This window comes from Dromiciops gliroides, chromosome 6 (assembly GCF_019393635.1).
Source record: "Dromiciops gliroides isolate mDroGli1 chromosome 6, mDroGli1.pri, whole genome shotgun sequence".
Lineage (NCBI taxonomy): Eukaryota > Metazoa > Chordata > Mammalia > Microbiotheria > Microbiotheriidae > Dromiciops > Dromiciops gliroides.
Window position 1 is genome coordinate 85712038 of NC_057866.1, and position 24408 is coordinate 85736445.

General features: G+C 38.5%; 2 protein-coding genes across 3 annotated transcripts in view; one reads left to right on the plus strand and one right to left on the minus strand.

The window, feature by feature from the left end:
- The window catches only part of NSG1 (neuronal vesicle trafficking associated 1), a 34511-nt gene extending 30203 nt beyond the window's left edge, over nucleotides 1-4308 (plus strand). The window contains 1 exon segment of the mRNA XM_043970263.1: nucleotides 2770-4308. Within this exon segment, the coding sequence (XP_043826198.1) occupies nucleotides 2770-2970 (201 nt within the window). The 3' untranslated portion in view covers nucleotides 2971-4308.
- A 52-nt stretch (nucleotides 4309-4360) lies between these two features.
- The window catches only part of STX18 (syntaxin 18), a 152361-nt gene continuing 132313 nt past the window's right edge, over nucleotides 4361-24408 (minus strand). For both annotated transcript variants that reach the window (XM_043970262.1, XM_043970261.1), the window contains exons 8-11: nucleotides 11626-11684; nucleotides 10367-10436; nucleotides 7411-7491; nucleotides 4361-6109 (exon numbers count right to left, since the gene is read on the minus strand). In XM_043970262.1, the coding sequence (XP_043826197.1) occupies nucleotides 6014-6109; nucleotides 7411-7491; nucleotides 10367-10436; nucleotides 11626-11684 (306 nt within the window). In that variant the 3' untranslated portion in view covers nucleotides 4361-6013. The remainder of the gene's footprint in view (nucleotides 6110-7410; nucleotides 7492-10366; nucleotides 10437-11625; nucleotides 11685-24408) is intronic.

Below are 24408 nucleotides of genomic sequence, written 5' to 3' on the forward strand. Positions count from 1 at the left end.
GCCCTCCCTCTAGTAAGCCTTTCTTGATCTGCTGGTTGATGGATAACATTTCATAGCTCCTTAATGCATTTTTCATGTAACATTTTATAGCTAGCTGTGTTCATGTCTTATTCCACACCACTTGACTAGAAGGGAAATTCAACATCAGGGCAACTACCCTGACTTTATCTATAATCTCAGCCAGTTGGTTAACACCCTTTGTTGTGGGTACTTAATGATCTCTCAGTTTTCATACTACCATATTATTATAACAGTAGGTGCTCATATTTCTGTGGTTTACGATTTTAATTCTTTGAGGTAGACAGTGCAGATGTTATGGGGAATCTGAGTCTTGGCTCTTCCAAGGATACAGTTAGCATAGCTAAGTGCTGGGATTTGAACCCCAGGTCTCCTAATTGCAAATCCAGCCTCTTTTCCCTTCTTTCCCAGGGAAGGGGTGGAGGGAGTGAATATGCACGTAGACCCTGTGCTAAGTCGTTTACAAATATGATCTCATTTGGCAAATGAAGTCAGCCCTAGGCCAAAATCAATGTGCTATCTGTTGTTGACTAGTTGGCCAATGCCCAATTTTGGGGAACATTTTTTTGGGATTTCTGCTGCAGATGACAGCTAATTGCCTTACTAGTGGTATGTCAAGTTTTGCCTCATCATGAAGAAAGTGTTAAACAAGGATCAAATAACGTAGGTCATCTTTCATCTATAGAAATAGGGTATGGGGCAAGAACTGATGGTGAAAGCTCAAGGACCAGAAGCCCACCAGAGTGTTCACTAAATCTATACACAGCTTTGAAGAAAAAGAGATAAATAATAATAAATTATAAAAGAAAAACATAGACTCCAATAATGATCTAGTAACAAAATCTAGCTAGGTGGCAGGCACAGTGAATAGAGCACTGGGCTGGGAATCAGGAAGACTCATCTTCTTGAGTTCCAACCTAGCCTCCAGACACTTATGAGCTGCATGACCCTGGTAAGTCACTTAACCCTGTCTGCCTTGGTTTCCTCAGCCGTAAAATGAACTGGAGGAAATGGCAAACACTCCAGTACCTTGGCTGAGTAAACCCCAAATGAGGTCACAGAAAGTCGGACCCCAAACAAAACAAAATGCAGTTTCCTGGGCATGTTCTAGAATCAGTATTTGTTTGTTCCCATCTCCTACATGTACAGTACGCTATAATTATTATTGATCCTGAGGCCCTTGCAGATAATGGACTGTTTAAAAAAAAAAAGACGAAATTATGGTTTGTATTTCCTCAGGTTGAGCTGTCTATTTTGCTAAGAAAATTTTATTAGTTTAATTTATCACTAATTTATTGCATAGGATTTTGGTGCTGGAGGGGACTTTGGTATCATTCTGTTAATAGATCCAACTCAAGGCTGGGTCACTTCCCCAAGATCATACAAGTAGTAAGGAAAAGAGCTGATCTGAACCAAACAAAGACTTCTGACTCCAAGTCCACTGGTTCTTTTCTGCTGGCCCACTATTTTTCAACAGCTTGAACCTACAACGGTTTTCTGGTTAGTCTGCAGTTAACCCTGTCTGGGAACTGCCCATATGGCAAAGCAGTGCTTTGTTCTATTAAGAAAGTGCTATTAATGTAATTGTTCAATCATTTTTCACTCACGTCTGACTTTCTGTGACCCCATTTGGAATTTTCTTGGCAGAGATACTGGAACGGTTTGCCATATCCTTCTCTAGCTTGTTTTACAGAGGAGGAAACTGAGGCAAACAGGGTTAAGTGACTTGTCCAGGGTCACATAGCTAGTAAGTGTCTGAAGCCATATTTGAACTCAGGAAGATGAGTCTTCCTGACTCCAAGCCTAGTGCCCTATCCACCATGCCACCTAGTGGCAGTGAAGTGTATTACTAATATCAACTTTCCACAAATTCAATTCAGCATTTTAAAATCTACTATGTTCAGGGAGATACAAAGAGAAATGCAATACAGTCTCTGTTTTAATGGCACTGATAATTTTTAGAGATGCAAAACATGTATACAAAGAAGTAATATAATTTAGCAAGAAGGAAGTGCTAATGTAAAGTCTGAAGAAAGAGGAGGGAAACAAGTATTTATTAAGCACTTGGAACTCTGATAAATTGATCCTTGCAACAACCATGGGAGGTAGGTGCAATTTTATCTTCCCCCCATTTTACAGCTGGGGAAACTGAGAAATACTGAGATTAAGTGACTTGATAGAGGGAGGGGAAGGGTCACACAGCTAATAAGTTGTTTGACGCTGATTTGAACCGGACTTCAGGCCTGACACTTTATCCATTGTATTACCAGCTGCTTCTTGGAAAGGGGGCATTTCAATTTTAGTGAATAAAAATAATTTCAAAAGAAAGGGAAGGAGGGCATTACAGGCATTAGAGGCTTGTGGGAAAATGTAAGACATGCATTAGTAAGAGACATGACAAGAAAAACAGGGTGGTAACATACTGTAGCGGGCTTTCTTAAGGCGGAGTTTGGATTTTATTCTTTAGGCAATAGAGAGAAGCTATTAAGGAGGTGGGCTTGTTGTTTAAGGAGTGATATGTTCAGATCTGTGTACAAGATTAATATGGTAGTGTATGAAGGAGAGACTGGAAAAGGGAGAGGTAGGAGGCGCTGGTTAGGTCTTAGTTCAGGAGATTGAAATGATACTCTGCTAGGCTGATGGCCATTGGAAGACAAAGGAGAGCACAGGTACGAGAGATTGTGATGGAAGTTCAGCAACAAGTCTATTTTGAGATAAAAGTTGCATTTAAATCATTTGTTTTTCTTTCAGAACAATCAATGCATTCCGGCAGGATTAGAGAACTACTACTCGGAACAAGACTCCAATGCCCGGGGGAAATTTTACACAGTCATAAACCACTACAACTTGGCCAAGCAAAGCATCACTCGCTCAGTATCTCCATGGATGTCAGTGCTGTCAGAGGAGAAACTGTCAGAACAGGAGACGGAAGCTGCAGAGAAATCAGCTTAGTGGCATAGGCCCATTATTTACAATATGTCATTTGAAGGTAACAAAGGGACTTTAAGGAACATTTCATCAAATATAATTATGGATAATTTAGAGGTTACTCATTTATGGTGCAACTGCTTCTGTTTGCTGATACTGCTTTGCAAATAAAACTTGCTGCAGAACATTCATGGGCATACAACCAAGTGCATATCAGCATTGCTTAAAGAGCTCTGATGCCATTCCCCCCATTAAGAAATCTTCAGTTAGCTGACCCAGATCAGGCCTGGGATTGATTGGATGTTGTTAGAAAAACAATGTACACTGGATTTTCCAGGGTTTGAGACTTCAGATAAATCATGCATTTTACTTGTCTGAATGATACCTATAGTTTTAATCACCTTGCTGTTTTGCAAACTGAACACCACAGCCATAACTAGAGTGATCTCTCGTTTAGCTCAGAGTGAGCTGTGCTTAAAAAGTCTTTCCAGCTCAGATTCAATGATAGCAATGCTGACACCCAGGTTATCCAGTAGTAATGCCTGATTTAGAGACCTAAGGGGGAAGAAACTCATCAGGTGGCATTTATCAAATTTCCTCCCTGGCTACTGATTGTAAGTGATGAGGAGGTTCTTTGCAACAAGGCATGTTCATTGAGGTTTTCTTACCACTATCAACAGAACATCACTGCATTTCCTTGGTGGTTTTGGCACCTTAGCAAAGAGGTGAACTGAAACCCACATGTGATTGCTAGTAAAAAGCATGAATACATTTCATTATGAGTGTACTTGGATGAGTGTAAATGCATTTGGGAGGTGAAGGATGTTCTGTTTAGAAGTAGCCGCCTGGGGGTAGCCCTCCTGGACAGTGAGGAAACCCCCACCCCTTTTTTTTGTAGATAGTCCACTCTGTAATTTATCTGATAGGAAAAGAAGTCTTCATTCGCACTCGTTCATTTTTATATCCCATCAGAAATGGGTCTGCACTGATCTTACTGTTTGCAAGTTAATTAGGAAACACTACAGGGGTTGGGAGAGGGTTGGGGAGGGAGATAAAAATGTGGTGGCTGTTTTAATCTAAGCTTTCTGAATTTCAAAAACTGAGAGACCAGGTATGATAACCCCCAAGATATAAGGCACAGGTTACTGAGAACATGGAGACTAGTGTCGTACCTGCAGGTTCAATTAGGAAATTTCATTTCACAATCTGTATAAGGAAATCATATTTCAATTTTATTCTGAACATCAAATATATGTTTACAAAATTGCCAGTTAGACAAAATAAGTGTGTAAAACAATTAAATATAAAAAGATATTCACAATTTTTTTCCTCCATGTTATTTTGAATGTGCTGTCTCTAGTGGACATGTCAAAAGTTTCATTGTTTTTCAGTAGATAACAGAAATAAACAGCAAACAGTAGTAGGTTATTCTTCCAGATTTATAGTCAAACAAACATGGTGAGCATGGTCAATCCTGCCCTAGGTTCCTTAATTTTTCTCTAAGACAAATATATTTTATTATTAAGAATGTTTCTAACCAAGGACCATGCTTTCTTAATTCCATGGTTTTAAGTACCAAACATACAATGAGTGTTTATTGAACAGTTATGTACTGTAAAAAACTCTGTGAAAGACGAGTGTAAAAGTCACTAAGCTGTGTGGAATGCATAGAAAGCAATAAATTATGTGCCAAAACTTTTCCTGCATCAAAAAGAACTCAAATCCATGTAAACACATGATTAAAACAAACCATGTTTGTATTTTCTAGTAGACAATATACTTTATTGAATGTAAATTCATTCGCATGTAACTTTTGACATTTTCACTCTGTGTAAATAAAATACAATAAGGATATCACTGGCTGTCTAATATCTGTTTCAAGAGACCACATGCATTTTTCAAATATTATGGCAGAATGAATCACATCAATACATTTACAAAGAGGACGTTAAGATGTTGATAGGGCAAAGCTTCTCGTTGTGGGGTGGCCTACAACAGAGTTGGTTCACAGATGTCTTTCAATCAATAACTAATCTTTCAAATTTCTACTCTCTAGGCAGCCAGCTGCTGAGGGACAAAAGTAGGCCCAGGACTTCCAATGTAGATCTCCTTCTCTGTACAAAGAACTCCTCTGAACGCAATAGAGACTGAGCCTAATGTGAACTAACTGCCAGCCCTGTTATAAAAGCATACAGTGGGATATTTCCATTCAGGAGGCAGTCAAAAAACAGCACCGACTTTAGGCTACTGGTTCTTGTTTATGAGTTTATGACTTGATTCTATCCTAGAAATAAATACTTGATAAGTTTGGCTTCTACCTAGTTGATCTTTGGTTCCACTGCAACATTTCAGTACCTTGTCATGACATGATGTGTACTCTGAATGATCTAGAAGTCTTAATTTTCACACTTATTGTAGATTTTAAGTTAAATCATGTTAAACAAATTCATAAGATTAACAAGTAGACTATCATTTTTTTCCTACAAATACAATCAGTCTTTGTGTATGAAAAGAATCATTTCAGTACGATGAGAAGTAGCAGAAAAAGGAACAGAAATAATCATTTTGTAGGGAGATAACATAAATGTTTTCCCTGAGGTCTCACCAGATGGGAAATCAGGCAGTCTCTCTGCGTGCTGCCTCCCTCAAATTAATGTCTGAGCATTCTCTGTACATCACAAGTACTCTTCACAACATCACTCACTTTGATAGGAAGTTGAATTTCTCTGCTACTGAGAGTAGTTTTATGCTTTTAAAATGGTTTCAGTCAACAGTTCATTTAACTTTTTATTGCTAAACTAAAACCTTCTAAGTGCAAGAATTCATTTTATCTACTAAATATACTGAAATAATTTGAGGATTCCCTTTGAGAGTGTGTACATACACAACATCCATAAGTGACTTTACTGAAAAATCCTTGAGTCACAACTGTGCGACAGTTGCATAAAACACCATACAGTACATTCTGCTTTGTTGAAAGCAAAGTGTTCTGTGATTTCATGTTCAGATGAGCAAGGTACCAAGGCCTGCAGAAAGAAGAAGACACCAGAAAAAACCCCAACCACAGCTAGCTATCATACCAGTCCAGGAAAAGCAAGGAGAATGAACACATCACAAGGAAGAAAAGAATCCAGACACGGAATCCTGCATTGTTTTTGATTGCCTGAAAAAAAAAATTTTCAATCACTTTCTCAAACTTAAATTTTTAAAAAGCACAAATACATCCTATTTACTTATCTGTATGTGATCTCTAAAGTCCCTACTCATTCTAAAACTCCATGATCCTGGGAAGCATGACTTTATTAGGCACCACAATGCTTTTGAGTTACCGCAGAAATCCATTTATTGCTTATAGTCCAGGGCTCTCATTAGGGTCTATCATTAGCCCAGGCTTTTCATTAGGTCACGCTGCATGTGTTAAGTCCAATTTTGTTTTCAAACTCTGAATTATACGATTAGTATTTCTGTTCTCCATGGACATGATATAGAATCTAGAACAGAAAGTAATCCTTAGAGATCCTCTAGTGCAATGCCCTCATTTTGCAATCAAAGAGACCAGGGCTAAAGGAGATGAAGTCACTTAACCAGAGTCACAGGTCAAAAGAAGCAGCGTGGGATTTAAACCCAGATCTTCTGACACCAAATCCAATGCTCTCCACTTGCTTCTGACCGCTGCCTGGGAATCTCAAATGTTCTCCCATTACCATGCTAACAATGACATGCAGTTTGATACGTTTCCTTTAAGTAGTAAATGAATTACCACATAAAGACAAGATACATGTGTAGGTGAATCAAGACATATTGATTTAAAGTACAATATCCTAGGAAACAAACCACTCAACAACAACAACAAAAAACCACTCGTGCTAACAATCAACTTTGAGAAGTCTTATTACAAAACTTCTGCAGCCGTTCAGCAGATGCCCACGGATGCCCATGTTGATTTAAAATTCATGAATACTTGTATTGGAAAACAAAAATAAATTGTGATAAAAGTAACATTCAGAGTAGCAAATATTTGGCAATTAGCTAGAAGTAAATAGAAATACCCTCAGAAAACCAGAATACTGATCTTATAAGGCAATCAAATGTGACTTAACTGAGGAGCTCGATATTTCCAATAATAGACCATAGTTGGGCTATGGTACCAGGTTAGTGTAGCCCCTCACAAGACTATTTTTTTTCTAAGTTTCTTGTTATTTAGAGATATTCCCAGAATCCAGCATACAGCAAGTGGAAAACAGATCTGGATATGAACAAGGTCCATCAATTTACATACCACAACTTAATTCTCAGTACCAATACCTGGTATTAGGATGAATAATTATTATCTAGGCTGCCTCTATTCTTTTCCTAGAAAGGACCGGTGAGCAATGAGGACACCATTGGGAGCTGGCACATAGACCTATCCAGAACTAGAAATCAGGAAAATTATCCACACAGTTCTTTAGAGTGTTTACCTACCTCCCTTATGTCTTCATTACCTTCCTTGATATTCTCTGTTGCACCCACAACTAGCTGGTGAATGTTGTCAATCTCAGTTTCCTATTAGAGAAAAATGTTAAGATAAATGCATTTTTAACCCAAAAACATATATGTGGATTTTGGAAAAAATATAAATCCATTATTCTATACCGGTCTCTACATTACAAACATGCAATGGCTAAAAACCCAAATCCAAAAATAGAATGCAAGATGTCTTCAAAGAATTTTTAAAAAGGCATTCATCATTCACACACTTGAGAAAATAAACAAAAAAGGTGATATATTGGATGTCAATCTCCTAACTGCACAATAAGATTTTTGGCTAACAGGTTCTCTCCTCTCCAACACAGTTAAATGTATTTCTTATAAATGGATGTCTGTCTGTGTATCCCTCTTCCTTCAATACTTGTACCAAAAATAGCAGTTTACGTACATTCTCTCATTTGAGGTCCATTCCAACTCTGAGATTATGTGATACCGCAAACATTCAGTTTGAGTGAGTACAAATATTTAGCTGTATAATTACAAAGAATGTATTACACATTCTTAAGAACAACATCAATACTTGTTATTGCTTTTACCTTCTAATTATGGTTCTTTAGAGAACCTTAAAGCAAAAACTAATTAGTTACTAGAAGTTTAACATTCCTGTGAGATCAATCAATATTAATATTCTCGCCATATAGATAAACTGGGCAGACATTTGCTATGAGTCTCAGAAACAAAGGCAGGATATAGAAATTCTATATACAGTGATCAATTTCTTTTTTTTTTTTTTTTTTAAATTTTTTATTTTTTTTGTGGGGCAAACTTGTAAGTGTCAAGTGTCTGAGGCCATATTCGAACTCAGGTCCTCCTGAATCCAGGGCCTGTGCTTTATCCACTGCGCCACCTAGCTGCCCCTACAGTGATCAATTTCAATTCAGTGTAATTCTGTAAACACGTAAGAGGTATTCACTGTGCCCAGAACACTATGCTAAATATTTTATAAAAAGAAAAACCTCCCCAAATTTAGAGGGATCACCAAGACAGGCAATGTAAGAAAATTTTAAGAGAAGAGGCTGAAGAAAATGAACATACAACTGACAACTACTATGAACAGACTCTCCCAATGAGAATGAACTTCAGAAGAATATAATTGTCTGGTGTGAGGAAAATGTCAGACCAAAATTCATACATGGCAAAATGATTATTTCCTTAATTAAGAAGTTGTGACAATTTAGAGAGGAATATGGTTGCAACTACTTGTACATTAGCTATGGGGAAAAAAAAAAAAGACTGGCTAAGCAAATATTTTGGAAGCAATTTTTAGCCTACAAAGTTGAACAAACTTCTGAATGCTCTGACATCACAATTCTCATACAGTGAATCCATGTGTTAACTTTAACTGTTCATTTAACACCTGGGGTTACAAAAAGTACCTGAAGAAATACTCTGTAATTAAGATTTTTCACTGCTTAAGACCTTTAATCAGTTAGTGCTGCATGCCTTCTCTGTATTTCAACCTAAACTGGGTACACTTTTATAATGTATAAGTTAATAGCAGCAATGATTATACAGGAGAGGTACCAGTTGGAAAGACATATACCTATATCAGTACCCAGTACCTGGAGTATTTATTAGCTGTCCTAACAAAGTGATCCTACACATTTTTTACACTGTAGACATGTAACAGATCTGTTTTCCCATAATAAAAACGTTAATTTCTGACTGCACCACAAATCTGGGCTAATGATCTACAACTGTATATTCTACACAAGGGCAGTCACTATTAATTTTCTGATATTAACCTGATACATATGAGTGGATAATACTTTAAAGCATTATTAAACATAATGTTTGGTGAAGTTGAAAACCCCATTTGTTACTGGATTTAATGAATGAAATTTAAGAACTGGTTTACTGTTGCCATGTGGTTTATGTAAAGTAAATTTTTTGGTTAAAATTTCTTAGGTCAAAGTTGCCTACCCTAACAACTAAGAGAAGAGATATTTTGTTCTTCAGCATCATTAGTTTGTGAAAATTAAGAGGCCCATGACAGATTTATCATGTAAGATTTTCTAAACAAAACAAAATATTTATCAATTGTCTTTTTTTAGGCAATCCCAAGATTTCAGCGATATTGTGAGCAACATAAAATATAAACCATTGTCAGAGAAAACAATGACATTTCTTATCTACACCCTTTGCATGACTAAGCACTACATAGTTCTAGGGGGGAGCCAGACTTATTAATTCAGGTTCTGCCAAACTCCCATACTTTGCCCTGGGGTTTCTAGATTCATTTTTATTTTGTTAATTATCTTTTTTTTTTTTTCCGGGGCAATGGGGGTTAAGTGACTTGCCCAGGGTCACATAGCTAGCAAATGTCAAATGCCTGAGGCTGGATTTGAACTCATATCCTCCTGAATCCAGGGCAGGTGTTTATCCACTGTGCCACCTAGCTGCCCTAATTTTCTTATTTTAATCACATGCTCCTCCAGGAGAATTACATTTAGTTTACCTTCCATGTGCTTTACTAATTAATACTACAGGCTTATTCCCACATAATCTGTTCTGCCAAAACACAATGTTAGGTGAGGACGGAAATGTTTGTCCCTTGAGAATACTGTTGAACATAAGGACAGTAAGCAAACTTCCAATCAATGGAGCTAAAGTTGCTGGGGTTCAACCCCTCATTTGGCTCATGACCAACTATCTAATTTGTACCTTGAGTGATTACACAGAGGACATTACAGAAGGGTTTCATACCTTTATGGAAGGGTCTGCCTATAATGGACTAATTATAACGTAGTAATGAGACTATAAGGGAACATTGTTTAGAATGTTATAGAAGGCATAACAGTTATCAGGCAATATCAGAAAAATGTGACTAAGAAGTATGTTACATCATTCATCATAAGTACAATCAAGCTTTTCACAAGGACATCTTTACCTGTTGTAAAACCTTTTCTGTGAATATCTCTTGAAGTCTGGAAATTTCAACCACTTTTCCCTCAATTTGCCTTCATAAAAAAAAAAAAGGATTTAATACATTTTATGTCAACTACAACTTGATTCATATATCAAGAAAGACAAAATTTCAGAGTTCAAACCTCACAGTAGGACTAAATGTGATAACTTTGCCAGAAATTATGGATTTTTAGTGGCACTCAAGGAAAAAGTCTTTCCAATGTGATAGTGGAGTCAGGTTGGAGAAACCCCAAATAGTTAACTAAATGGATAGAATGACAAGGAAGATTAGTTTTAAATATGCCTTTAATTTTCATTCTTTTTTACTCTTTATCTAGTTTTTCCTGTGGCAATCTATGCTCATCCAATGATTAAACTGGCATTTATCAAAAAAGGAGATGGAATATGCAAATATTCTTTCCACTGAATGATCATCTATGAATTAACTGAAGAATATATATTTAAATTCTAGCTACAGAATTCCAAAATTTGTTAGAAGGACTTTGAATATGGGCCCGATAGTGAACTATGTTTGTCAACTGATATCTACAATTCTTAAAAGATTCTTAAAATTATAAGGGGATATATACAAACTTTTATATTACATATGTTTTGCAAAATACACAAATTTTACCTTCCAGATATTTGATTGACACTTAAAGAGTTGTGGCAGGGTTATTTCCAACCACACAATGAAAAAGGTTCCCTAGACTCCATATTTATTATTTGAAGGATCTGTGGTTTTGTCAGTATTTTCTCTCGTCTGGGGAAGAATCTACTTCTTGTCTGCACAAGTTGCCAAAGCCTGGGGGAAAATGTAGTTATCACATGGTAATCAACCTTCTGATCATGATCCTTCTTGTATTCCAGCAGATTGGTCCTTGGGTGAAAGACATAGAGTCAGTCTATCACTGGACCTGTACTCAAAGCCATATTAGCTTGGTAGGATCTTCATGCCAAAATGAAGCAGAGTCAATATCACACCATCATCATTACTGCTGTTGTTGACAATAATAACAATTTCTTAAATACTCTATTGGCATTCTGCTTTTAAATGCTCACAACACGCTGGCTACTTGGAAGGTCCAAATCCTGGCCTATTAAATTCCTTGCTCTCTATTATATTATGTACATTTTCCCATAAAAGTCTCACAATGAATATACATGCTAAACTTGCTAAGAAAAGTTCAAAGTATACTTTTGAAAAATATGTAAGTTGTCATTAACAAATGAGAAACATACCTCACTTCATCAAATAAGCTGTTCATTTCACCAACAAGTCTCTGATTTTCTTGTTCAAACTGGAAAGGAAAAGAACACACTGTATGGATTGCATCATAGTGATTGCTACTTAAGTACAGATGAAGCAAGAGGATAATGTTGCACACACACTGAAAAATGGGATCAGCATTTCAGTAGTCCTTTTCACATTTGGAGAAGGAATGATGTACCTGATGGATACTCAACAGCTTGAAAAGTATCAGTATAAGTTTAGAAGGTTTTTCAGTTTCATTAAAAAAAGAGGACAACCCCTCCTCCCCAATGACCTCCTTTTCCCTCTTCAGTTAAAACGAAGCCCCACTCAAATGTTCCTCCCTCCATGATGTCTTCCCTGACACTCATGGTCACTGATGAACTTCCCTCTTAGATGTCACACAGCATTTTGTGTTATACCTATCGGATTCCTTTATCTGAACTAAGGCAGCATGGAGTGGGATATGAGATTACTGGGCTTGGAATAAGGAAGAAATGGGTTCAAATCTTGACTCTGACACTAGCAACAGGACCAGGAACAAACTACTAAACCTGTTTGCTTCAGGCAACTCCCTAGGATCTATCTTTTAACTTACAGACAGATTTTTCAATCTGCTATGGTAGAGGGTTCCCTACTATGATGAAATCGCAAGTCCTTAGCAATATTCATGTATTCTCTGTTACAGCTACTATATTAGTGCAGGTGTCATCTCCTTCCGGGACTGTAAGTTCCACTGTTGACTATAAGTCCCCCAGGTGAAAGAGGCTCTGAGAATGGCCACACCCGAGGTAAACCATCTTGGCAAACAGGCTAAACCAGGTTGGGGGTAACCAACATGCCTCAAACCTGTTGAGTTAGGGGGATGTCTACCCCAAACATGTGAAGACTTTCTCTGGCAGAATGGGAAGATGAGAACAGTTTGCTCCAATGATCATGAAGGTAGCAGAAGTAGGCACTGTGGAATACTTAGAGCTTGATCAGAAATCAAAGTCAGTGGTCCTGACTTTTGTCTTGCCAGTGGACTTCAATGACTCAGGAAGAAAGAGTGAGGCTGAAGACTTTGTACAGCTTTGCCTCACAAATCCAATTCATGTGCAAGTCAAGACATCACTTGTGATGTCACTGGTCCTCTTAGAAATCAAAGGAAATTAACATAAGTTTCCCAAATCAGTGAAAAGATCCAGAGTTCTCTCCCATAACCTATCCCAGTATTTTCACAGTTTCTGCCTTTCCTTCAAATCAATCAACAAGCATTTACTAAGTCCCTATTATTTGCCAGGCACTGGAAATATAAGTACCAAGGCTACTTTTTGTTTCCATTGCTTTATGCTTTTATTTACTATTTTCATATCCATTCTTTCTTTTGATCCTCAATAATTTCATCAGGTAGGAAGGGCAGGTATTACCAACATCAGTTTATAAACTGAGAGAGAGAGGGGTTATGTGATTTGCCCAATGTCACATAGAGTAACGTATGGTAGAAGGCGAGATTATACAACCCAGGCTTCCAACTGCCAAATCCAACGCTTTTTCTACTCTAAGTACTGTCTCATAGCTTACATTTGTGGTTCCAAGTTAAGCACATTTCTTCTATTTCTGCCCTCAGTGAAATGGAATATTATGGGTTACCATCCCCTTCATAAAGCTTGGAGGGGACTATTTGCTTTAATGTGCTCCCTCAAAAAGGAGGATGCTTTTCTCAGTTTAAAGGTAAGATTTAAAAACTCACTTTTTACAGTTTTTAACTTAGCACTTTATAATATATTCCAACATACAGACTTAACATGTTGAATGAATGAAAATGTATTTGTTCTGTTCAAACATAATACTGAAATTATTTTAATCCATTACTCACTAAATCATTTAAAAATATTTATTGAGAATCCACTACATGAAAAGTACTAAGTTAGGCTCCAGTGGGTAAAATACAATGAAGGATTATACATAGTTCTTGACTTCAAGGACCTTATAATCTTTGAGGTAGATAAGCATAGGACTCTTACGTTAGCAGTAAGACCTATACATAAAAAAACTGGTGAAGTCTTTAGAGATCATCTGGAACAATGGTGTGAAACTCAAATAAAAATGGGGGTCACTAAACCATACATAAGAATCCCTTTAGGCTGCATATTGACTTAGAAAAAAATCATATTAATTATGTTCTATTGCATTTTTATTTATTTTGTTAAATATTTCCCAATTACATTTTAATCTGGATCAGGCACTTGGGAGTGTTGTGAGTCACAAAATTATGGGCTACATGTTTGACACATGTGACCTAGAATAACCACCTAATAAGAAAGTTATATGGAAGGAATGATTTTGGCATGAAATTAATAACTTAAATTTCTTTAGCATATAAAATACCACTTAACTCCTCCTGCATTTTGTGAAAGACAATAAGTAATAACTGTTTATTAAGCGCCTAGGTGCCAGGTATTTTGCTAAGAGCTGGGTATACAAAGAAAGGCAAAAAGCAGGCCCTGCTCTCAAGGAGATCACAGCTAATGAGGGAACATGCAAATGACTATGCAGAACTCATATAAAGCATAAAACGGAAATAATTTAAGGAGAGAAAGCACTAGAATTAAGGGTGACTGGGAGAGACTTTCTGTACAAGATTGTGTTTTAGCTGGGACTTTATGAAAGGTGGGGAATTATAAGGCGCTAAAATTCTAGCTCATCTGTCTAAAATATCTAATGAGTGGTCGCCAATGAATTGTAAGCTTTAGCAAGAGTTTAGACTTTTAAGCATTTATTAAGGAGAATAAGAATTTGGTGAAGAGGGAGAAAAAGAGGCCTAGATTCAGCTATCTATCTCGGGGAGCTACAGTTCTGCTCCACTCTCCATGAGAGTCCTGGCGAAAGAGAGCGAAAGAGCCAGCCTTGTCCCTCCTTCCTCCCACAAGCAAACATCACTTCCTGACGCCAAAGAAAAGCTGCATGGCTTGCCCTCAGACGCCTTCTCCTTATGGTGGAGCTTTCCTACAGTAGCTCTCCAGCAGGTGGCATCATTCCAATCGTTACAGAATCCAGGAAGCAAAGATAAGGGAGAGCATTGCCCGCATGGAGGACAGTCAGAGAAAATGCTCGGTCAGGAAATGGAATGTCTTGTTCAAGGAATGGCCAGGAAGTCAATGAAGCTGGATCATAGCATCCATGGGGGGTGTAAGATGTAAGAAGACTAGAGAGGTAGATGCAGGGAATGGTTAGGAAGGGGTTTTATTGTCAAGCAGAAAATTGTAAAGTTAATACTGGAAGTGGCGCGTGTGTGTGTGTGTGTGTGTGTGTGTGTGTGTGTGTGTGTGTGTGTGTGTGTGTGTGTGTAGACTGAAGTGAGGAGGGTCTGCAGACAGGGAGACTAACCAGCAGGCTGTTGTGATAGTCCAGGCATGAGGAGATGAGGGCCTGCACCAGGGTAATATCAATGTGAGAAGAGAGGGCATATTAAAAAAAAATGTTATCAAAGTAAAATCCACAGGCCTTGGCAACGAATTGGATGTGAGGAAGGGGTGAGAAGTCAAGGATGCTACCTAGGTTGTGAGGCTAGCTAACTGGGAAGGTGGGTGGTACCCTCGAGAATAACAGGGAAGTTAGGAAAAAGGAAGGGCTTGGGGAAAAGATAATGAGTTCAGTTTTGGACGTACTGAGTTTAAGATGTCTATGGGACACATGGTCTGAGAAGTCTAACAGGCAGTTGGAGATGCAAGACTGGAGATCAGAAGAGAGGCTGGATTAGTAGATTTCATTATCATAGAGAATCATTTTCAGAGATGATCATTGAATCCATGGGAGCTGATGATATCACCAAGTAAAAGTATAAGAGGGAGAAAAAAAGAAGGCCCAGGAGGTCCCTGAGGGACACTCAAAATCATGACCTAGGTCATGGGCATGATCTAAATGAAGATCCAGCAATATGGAGACTGAGGAGTGGTTACATAGGAGAACCTAGGGAGACTAATGTCACGAAACCCCAAGGAGAAGAAAGTATCAAGAAGAAGATGATCAACAGTGACAAAGGATGTAGAGGAGTCAGAGAGGAAAATTGAGAAAAGGCTATTAGATTTGGCAATTAAGAGACTGTTAGTAACTGGAGAGGGCAATTTGTATCGAATGAAGTCAGAAACCAGACTGTAGAAAGTTAAAGAGAGTGAAAGGAAAGGAAGAGGAGACACATATTGTAGATAGTCTTCTCAAAGAGTTGAGCCACAAAAAGGAGAGATTTAGGACAATACCTAGTGGGGAGAGAGACTGAGTGTGGGGTTTTTGAGGATGAGGGGGACAGAGGCATGTTTGTAGACAGCAAGGAAGCAGAGAGAAATTGAAGAAAAGTGAGATAGTAGGGATGACAATGGGGATGATCTACTGGAGAAGACAGAAGGATCATCTGTGCATGTAGAGAGGTTTTCTTTGGCAAGGAGAAAGGGACTGTGAGGCAGAGGCAAAGGAAGAGATACAGAAGGCATCTAGGTGATGTAAGATAAGGAGAAAGGGAGAAGAGTGAGGTCTTGATATATCTTTTAAGGGTTTCCACTGACAGAGAGAAGGGAAAGAGCCATAGAAGGTTTGAAGAAGGATGAAACAATTTAGACGAGCTCCGCTGGTGAGGGAAATAGTGAGTTGACTAGGGAAGTGCAGAAGGACTGCTTTGCAGCAGTAAAGGCCCAGCTGAAGTCATGTAACATAAATCTGTAGTAGATCCAGTCAGTCCAAATCTTGTGATTTTCTTCAACTAGCTTCAGCAGTACATATGTGGGAGTGAAAGCATGGACAAATCACTTAAATTGGTGGAGTCCTCATAGTATGAGTCCCTCATAGTAAAGTAAGATTACTACCTCTAGTGCTGACTTCACTGAGTTGTTGTGAGTACTCTGTAAATCTCATAGAAATATCAGTTGCTACTATTATGACTGGCATCACACTCCACCTCAGTCCTATGACTGTGAGGCTCATACCCGCTGCCTTCCAACCCCCTGTGCCCCAGTCTGCTGTTAACAAAATCCCCTTCATCTCACACCACTTTGCCTCACATTTTTTTCATCTTTTGGCAATCATGGAAGCCTGGACCACCCTTCTCAGTGACCTGGCGCTCTTTTCCTCGTGCCCCCCGACACACTGGACAGAAGGAGGAGGAGAAGATAGTGGGGGGGAGGTGGTTCCTTGCTACTATAGACCATCACTGCTACCACAATTCACCAATTTCTCTTCCTGTGAGATTCACTCCATATAACTATATTTCTTGGCAGTCTCCAAGTCAGTCAGTCACCACTTAAGTGCTTGCTATGTACTAGGCACTGTGCTAAGGGCTAGGAATACATGAAAATCAAAAACATAGTCTTTGTCTTGAAGGAATTCACATGTTAAATGAGAGACACGTACAAGATACAATGCAAGTGGAAAGTAATCTCAGAAGGAAGGAGCTAGTGATGTGGGGTGGAGGGAGAGAAGGCGACTCCCCCCTTTCTCAAATAATGTAGGACTTGACCTCTGGTCTTCCTCTCCATTCTATTCCCTCTCTCCACATTCATATAGCTCTGTGTTCATGAGCAAGTCCCTTGATTTTACTGAGTCTAGTTTCTTCATTGGTCAAATGAATTTAATATACTTGGACCATGTAGCTCTCTTAGTGTTGTGGCAAGGAAAGTACTTTGTAAACTGTAGAACACTCTATAAATAAGAATGAGTGTTACTTTAATTTGGCTGGTTTCAATAACCAAATGGCTGCTGGCAACAATTAGTCAGTATGGGGAATTATTAAAGTGGCCCCCTGAATACCTTGATTGCCACTTTTCAAACAGCGGTCACTACACCGACTCATTCATCTCCAAAACTGTAATCTAATCTGATAGACTCCCCCCCCCCCCCAGGGAGCTAATGAATAACAGCACTCCTACTTAACAAGAGTGGTTACAAGATGAATGCACATACCCAATCTAACTTGGGCTAGGTATCTGCTGGCTGGCTGAGGTTACAGGCTACAGGGTGTGTGACTGTACAGAGCTCTTAACTTTTTTATGCTCACTACTGACAAACTGGTCTGCTTTTGACCAGTGTCTTTCCAAGCCATCTCAAAGCTTGGTCATGCTGCCTAAGGGTTTACCCTCACTTGTTACAGAAGCATGCATCAGAGCTAGGAGGGACATCAGGAGCCATCTAGGCCAACCTCTTCATTTTACAGTCTTTTTTCGGGGGGGGGGGGGGGGATGGGATGCAGAATTCCTGTCTTTAGGTCTCCTTAGGGCAGTTTTGGTATTCTGCTTTATCAATGATCCTGGAACTAGAAGAATGTCTCACCTAATATCCTTCATTTCTTCCAAGAAGGAACAATGGTAGGTCAAATGACGTTTAGGTAAAATGATATTACAGGGGCAGTTAACTGTAAGCACAAAGTTCTAAATGTGAAACTGACCAAATGACAATGCAATAAGTTTGGTTAGATTATATTAATGATATTGTCACAAAACAATGCTGGTTGATGTGCTCTGACATGAGGATCTCTTCATTTAGCATTAAGCTATATATTTTCATGAATATCCAATATTGAAGGGAAGACATACTATTAATATATTTAAAGGCTCATAGTTTAATTTAAAGTCTAAAAACTTACTCTGAGAATATATTATTAAGGAAAACATTTTCCAATTAAATGGGAAAAAACCTCCCCCCATCTTTGGAATGAGTCTTAAGCTGGAGGACTCCCTCCCACCTCAGCCAAACAGCTCCTGTTGCTTAATATCCGCTATTTAAAATGAGGAATTCTCTAGGTTGCAAGATAATAGGTTATGAGAAAACATTCAATGGAATAAAAGTTGAGAATACAGAAAAGAAGGAACAAGATGACATACTATATACTGTTTATCCTGAATTTAATGAATAAAAATAACACTTGTGCTTTTTTATTGTTCTAATCTATCAATGAATAGATGTGGTTTCACTCAAGACAATAAAATGAAGTTTAGGAAAATCAGACATTTTCACTACTAATAACATCAGAAAACAATTTTGTTCCACTCAATCTGACCACAAGACATATGCTTATGCTAACTCTAGAGCATTAATATACCTATCCTATGGGTAATAAGCTAAAATTTACTGTGCAAATCACACAATAGCCTGCAACCATTTTGGACTATGTAATGATCCCTCCTATGGGTGACATAATGAATTAAATTGCTGTTGTAGGGCTTAATTCATTATATTACCCCAAGGAAGAATCTGGAAACACTGATTGTGAATTATAGGCACAATTTGCTGCAACACATTCCAATTTAAAACCAATAGTGCAGCTTACACAATATTTCTTAGTTTTCATTTCCAGGGTTGAGTTTTTTAAATCAAGTTTTGGTTAGCCAGACTCTAAGATATGGTACTTAGCTAGTATTCCTAATTAAGAAAGAAGTTAAAGGAACATTAAATAGCCTGTCATAAAAGTCATGAACATTTTTGCCTTAAAGCCAACTTATTTTCAGTAAATCAATAAAAGAATAAAAAAGTCCTGCTGTTTTCAAATAATCACTTGGAGGGCAGAGAAGTTGAAGCTACCACATCAAATTAACTAACATTACTAGAACCAAACCATCATGTTTCTAGGCTTTATTCAATTATCTTCCCCCGACCTTCCCCCCCTTTCTCATACTAAGCCCTCCGCCATCACCACCTAAAGAAGATCTGACACATCTGCCACGTTCTCTATGAAGTCTTCTCTGATCCTCTAGCTTGGAGATGATTTTTTCCTTTTGTTCATAGTACAAAAGTAGCTCTATCTTTTGTGCTTATCACATGCTGCTTTGTAGTGACTTCTGCATAGTTTCCACTCCTAATTAGGTTTATAAACTCCTTGAAGACAGAGACTGGCTTATCTATCTTTATAATCCCCTGGGGTGTAGCATTGGTCCTGACATATAATTTGTTGAACTGAACTGAATTAGAATATCACCACATTGCTTCCAGTTGATTCAAAGGATGTGTTTGGTTTTTTTAAACTCAAGATACTGTAAACAAATTAAATACCACTGATGTACACACATATAATATTGTTTAAAAAAAAAGCTTCTCATGCATTTAGTCAAAATATCATGCTGGATATACTATACTGATATTGTCAACGCTACCTCTCAAAGAACCAGCATCGATTGCTATGTCTGACCAAACAGCTCCCCAAGTAATTTTCCAAAAGCACAGGTCTGACCATGTCACCCCATTATTCAATAAACTCCAGGAACGCCTTTGACCATTAGCATCAAACACAAACTCTTTTTGGCACTGAAAGATCTTCACAACCTGGCCCCTCCTTCTCCTTCCAGTCTTCCTCCACTCGCTTCTGGTGCAGCCACGCTGACCTCTTTCCTGATTCTCACACAACGTGCTCCATCTCCTGCTTCCCTAACTTTCTCCTGGCTGTCATCTATGTCTGGGAGGCTCTGTCTCTTTACCCCCAACTCTCAGCACAGTGCGTCCTGTAGGAAGTACTTTATGGTCTCCCAGCTGCTAGAGCCTTGTCCTCTAAGGTGACTTTCTACCTTTTCTGTGTGTACCTTGTCCATGCCTCTCCCCTGGCAGAATGGAAGCACCTTGAGGACAAGGGCTAGGTGTGTGTTTGTTTTATCCCCAACACTTAGCAGAGTTAGCGGCTCATAAAAAGCACTTAAGAAATAATGGTTGGTTGATTGATTCCACTTGTGTGCTCCAGAATATTAAAAAAAAAAAACAAAACATTTCTAGAGGGCTAAACAAGGTCTGCTAGTTTCTGAAATCAGAATGGTTTTCCCTGGACTCTATTTAGGATTAGAAAGAACAGTATGATTCTAGCCAAAACATGACAAGTTAACAGGTAATCTGGTAATCAGGTAAACCAGATAAATACCATGACTTTCTTCTCTCCACTGGCAAAGTCAGATCATTAGCCGCCTATGAAAATCAACTTTGTTCTTTTATAGTCACACCTAATCTCTAGCCTTCCAACCATATTCAACACACTCCTCCTTCCCACAGTTAGTATTCTAGTCAAATGAAGACTGCAAATGAGGACTTCTCATTATATATGCTATACTATGTGGCTGCATGTTGAAGGACAGATTTTTGTTTTTTAATTTGCTCATGTGGAGAGACATAGGGAGAGCAGAATAATCTTTTAAAACATTTGTAATTTAAACAAGAATCTATTAAAAATAACCCCCCTTTATAATTTGCTCTCTAATGCTTAAGTTTGTTTTATGACTACTTCATCCCCAACTCGATCCTTCTTCTTAAACACCCCTCTGCTTATCCCTAATTGCTTTCCTGTTGAACCGAATATATTTCTCTATCAAATTCTCTCTGTGTGTTCACCTTTCCTTTGTATAGTTCAGATAAGAGTGAAGAGTTCATGAGATCCACTTTCACCTCCTCTGTCTTAGAATGTTCTGTCATATCCCAATTATGAGAGATAGTAACTTCATCTCCCAAACACCTCATCAATTTCCTGGTATATTCACTTCCCTCTCTCTTTTATTTCCTCTATTAAAAACAAAGTAGAACAGAACCATACCCCGGGCTGTGCATATTTATTTTCTTGACTTCCTAAATGATGCTCAAAGACAATGAGATTCTTGTCTCCTCTCATTATTAGAATATAAACTTCTTGTCATCATTAGCTCCTTCCATTTCTTCAAATGAATTTAGCTTCCTAGGTTTTTCTTCTCTGCATTTCAAAGATTATACAAATCTCTGGTATTTTCATTAGGAATATTTGAATGTTCTCTATTTGAACAAATGTTCATTTCCTCCTGTAGAATTATAATCCGAGTTAGGATAAATTACTGATTTTAAATATTTTTCTTTCACCTTTTGGAGAATATTATATTCCAGAATGTCCTCTTCTTCAAAGTGGCTGTGGCATAGTCTTGAGTGATCCTGACTGATTCCTTGTTACTTGAACTCCTTGTGACTGCTTGCAGTATTTTTTCTTAGAACTGAAAGCTCTAAATTTTGGCCATGAAGTTCCTGTGTGTTTTCAATTTGGTGTTTCTATTGGAAGACTGGTGGATTCTTCTTATTTTCACTTTGCCTCTGCTTCTAACTGATCTAAACAGCTTCCTTTTATTATTTCTTGAATTATGGTATCCATTTTTAAAAATCTGGTCATAGTTTTCAGTGAGTCCAGTGACTCTAAAACTATCGCTCTTCAATTTAATTTTCAGGTCAGTTGTTTTTGATGGTAGATCTATGTTCTTCAAACCTTTCAGATTTTAATTTTATTCTAATATTTGTTGTCAGATTGAACTATCGAGTTATGTTTGGACCATCTGCTCTATTTTTTCATTAAAGTTTTCTGTCTTCTATTCCAAACTATTCTGCTTCCAATGTTTTCTTCAAGAACTCTAATTTCATTTATTACTTGCTTCATTTTCTTTCATTGAGAAACATGGAACTCCTGGCTCCCACAGCTCTAACAGGTGAGCATTTTGCCATATCTTGTTGGGATCTAGTACTCTATATGACCTGTTGCAGTCACTTCCCCATGCCCTCATGTGGGTACTTTCCCTCCCCACCATGGCTTCCAGTACCACTTTATGTGCTGTCTTCCCCCTTTAGCATGTAAGCTCTTTGAAGGTAGGGATTGTTTTACTTGCATTTTATTTGTATGACCACCACATGATCCTGACACATAGTAAGCACTTAATAAATGCGCGCTCTCTCTCTCTCTCTCCTTTCCACTCTTGAAGTCCTAGGAGCCAAACAATTCTTTCATTTTCTTGAGGTTCTATTTATACTGACTATGGAGTTACCCTCTTCTAGGTTACTTCTTGGACTTCAACCTTACTGTATTCAATTTTCTGCTTAATCACATGTCTAGACTCAGTTTCTGGCTTAAGATTTAGTAGAACCAGGTATTAGGCTCTCACAATTCCTGCCAGTCTGGATGTCACTGGAACTGCTCTATTGTCCTGGATATAATGACTGGAACCAGGCCCCACCTCCTGCTGCATTCCCTGGTTTCTGGCTTATCTCATGGTTGCCTAATACAGGTGCTGACCTCTCTGGCCTTGAATGGATGTGGGAGATTGTGCTAGTCTAAGGCCTCCTGGAAGGCTTCCCAGAACTTTCTAGGTGCTATGCCATCTTTCCTCTCAGGCAGTCACTCAACAATAACTGGCTTTGCCTCCTGCTGTAGTTCCAACAGTACAGTGCTTTCAAGCCTCATATGGACCCAAATGCTACTGCAGCTGATGGGTTGGGGCTTCACTCTCCATTTAATTTTTTTTAATTTTTAATTTTTTTTTAAGTGAGGCAATTGGGGTTAAGTGACTTGCTCAGGGTCACACAGCTAGTAAGTGTTAAGTGTCTGAGGCCGGATTTGAACTCAGGTACGCCTGAATCCAGGGCCGGTGCTCTATCCACTGCGCCACCTAGCTGCCCCGGGGCTTCACTCTCCATTTAACAAATCAGACGCACCCCCACGCCCCAATCCTTTTCCCCTGCAATTCTCCTGAAATATTCCTGCTCCGAGGGCCCACAGACTTCTCTTTGTTTGTTTAGTGGGGCAATGACGATTAAGTAACTTGCCCAGGGTCACACATCTAGTAAGTGTCAAGTGTCTGAAGCCAGATTTGAACTCAGGTCCTTCTGAATCCAAGGCTGGTGCTTTATCCACTGCACCACTTAGCTGCCCCTGGGCACAGACTTCTGGATGTCTTCTTGTATAGTCATCTCATCTGGTGCCCTATTAAATTTATTCTGGGGAAGGTGAGTTCTGCTAGGACCTTTCATGTTACCACGTTAGCTGGCAACCCAAATAAATTACTATCAAGCTCTGTGACAACTTTTTTATCTCAATGAACTTTTTATGAAAATGGGCCCGTGCACACATTGAAGATATCCATGATAAAAATGAGGAGTAAACAAGTAGGTTTCCCTTCTCTTGCCTCCTCCCCCCCAACTTACTTAAAGGTTTACAAAATGATTGCAAAAAAAAAAATTATAATAATCACGGTACTATACTCAGTCTTAAAAGTTCTCCTTTAATAAGGGGTAACCCATGCATATGGCAAGAACACAGGTGATTCCTGGATAAACACAACAACAACAACAACAACAACAACAACAACTCCCTCCTCCGACCCTGTCACTTAAGGACCTTGCCTCATACTTCACTGAGAAGACAGACCATTTTTCATCCATGTCAATACACATTAATTTGGGGAATAGTTGAAGACTTTGTCCTAGGCCCTTTCACATCATAAACTGCTGACTGAAGATTTCAAACTCAATGTCCCACAGACATCTCCACCTCAGTACATCCAAAAGAGAACTCATTATCTTCTTCCTCTCTCTCCTGCAAAGTCCACCCCTCTGCTGAACTTTTGTGCTTCTATATAGGGCACCAACAAGAAATCCTTCTTTTCCCTAAGCTCTTAACTTTGCCATTCTTTTCTTTTCCTTCCTCAAATTCCATGGGCTAGCCAAATGTTCCTGCTTACTATTCCTCACACATGGTACCCCATATCCCCCTGCTCCATGCCTTTACCCAATACTTGGGATACATTTCTCCTCACTGAGACTTCTAACAAACATTTGCTTTCTTCAAAGCTCAGCTCAAGTATGAAGACAGTGGCTACTGCCTTCTTCCCCAATTATTTTATATCTAACTCTGCATATGTACATGTGTTCTCCCCTTGCTGGACTGTAAACTCTTTTAGGGAAGGGGCTGTGTCATGTTTGCCTCTGTATCTTTAGTGCTTGGTAAGTCTTAGGACATTAATTCAAGTGACAATTTTTTGTCTAGTAAATAT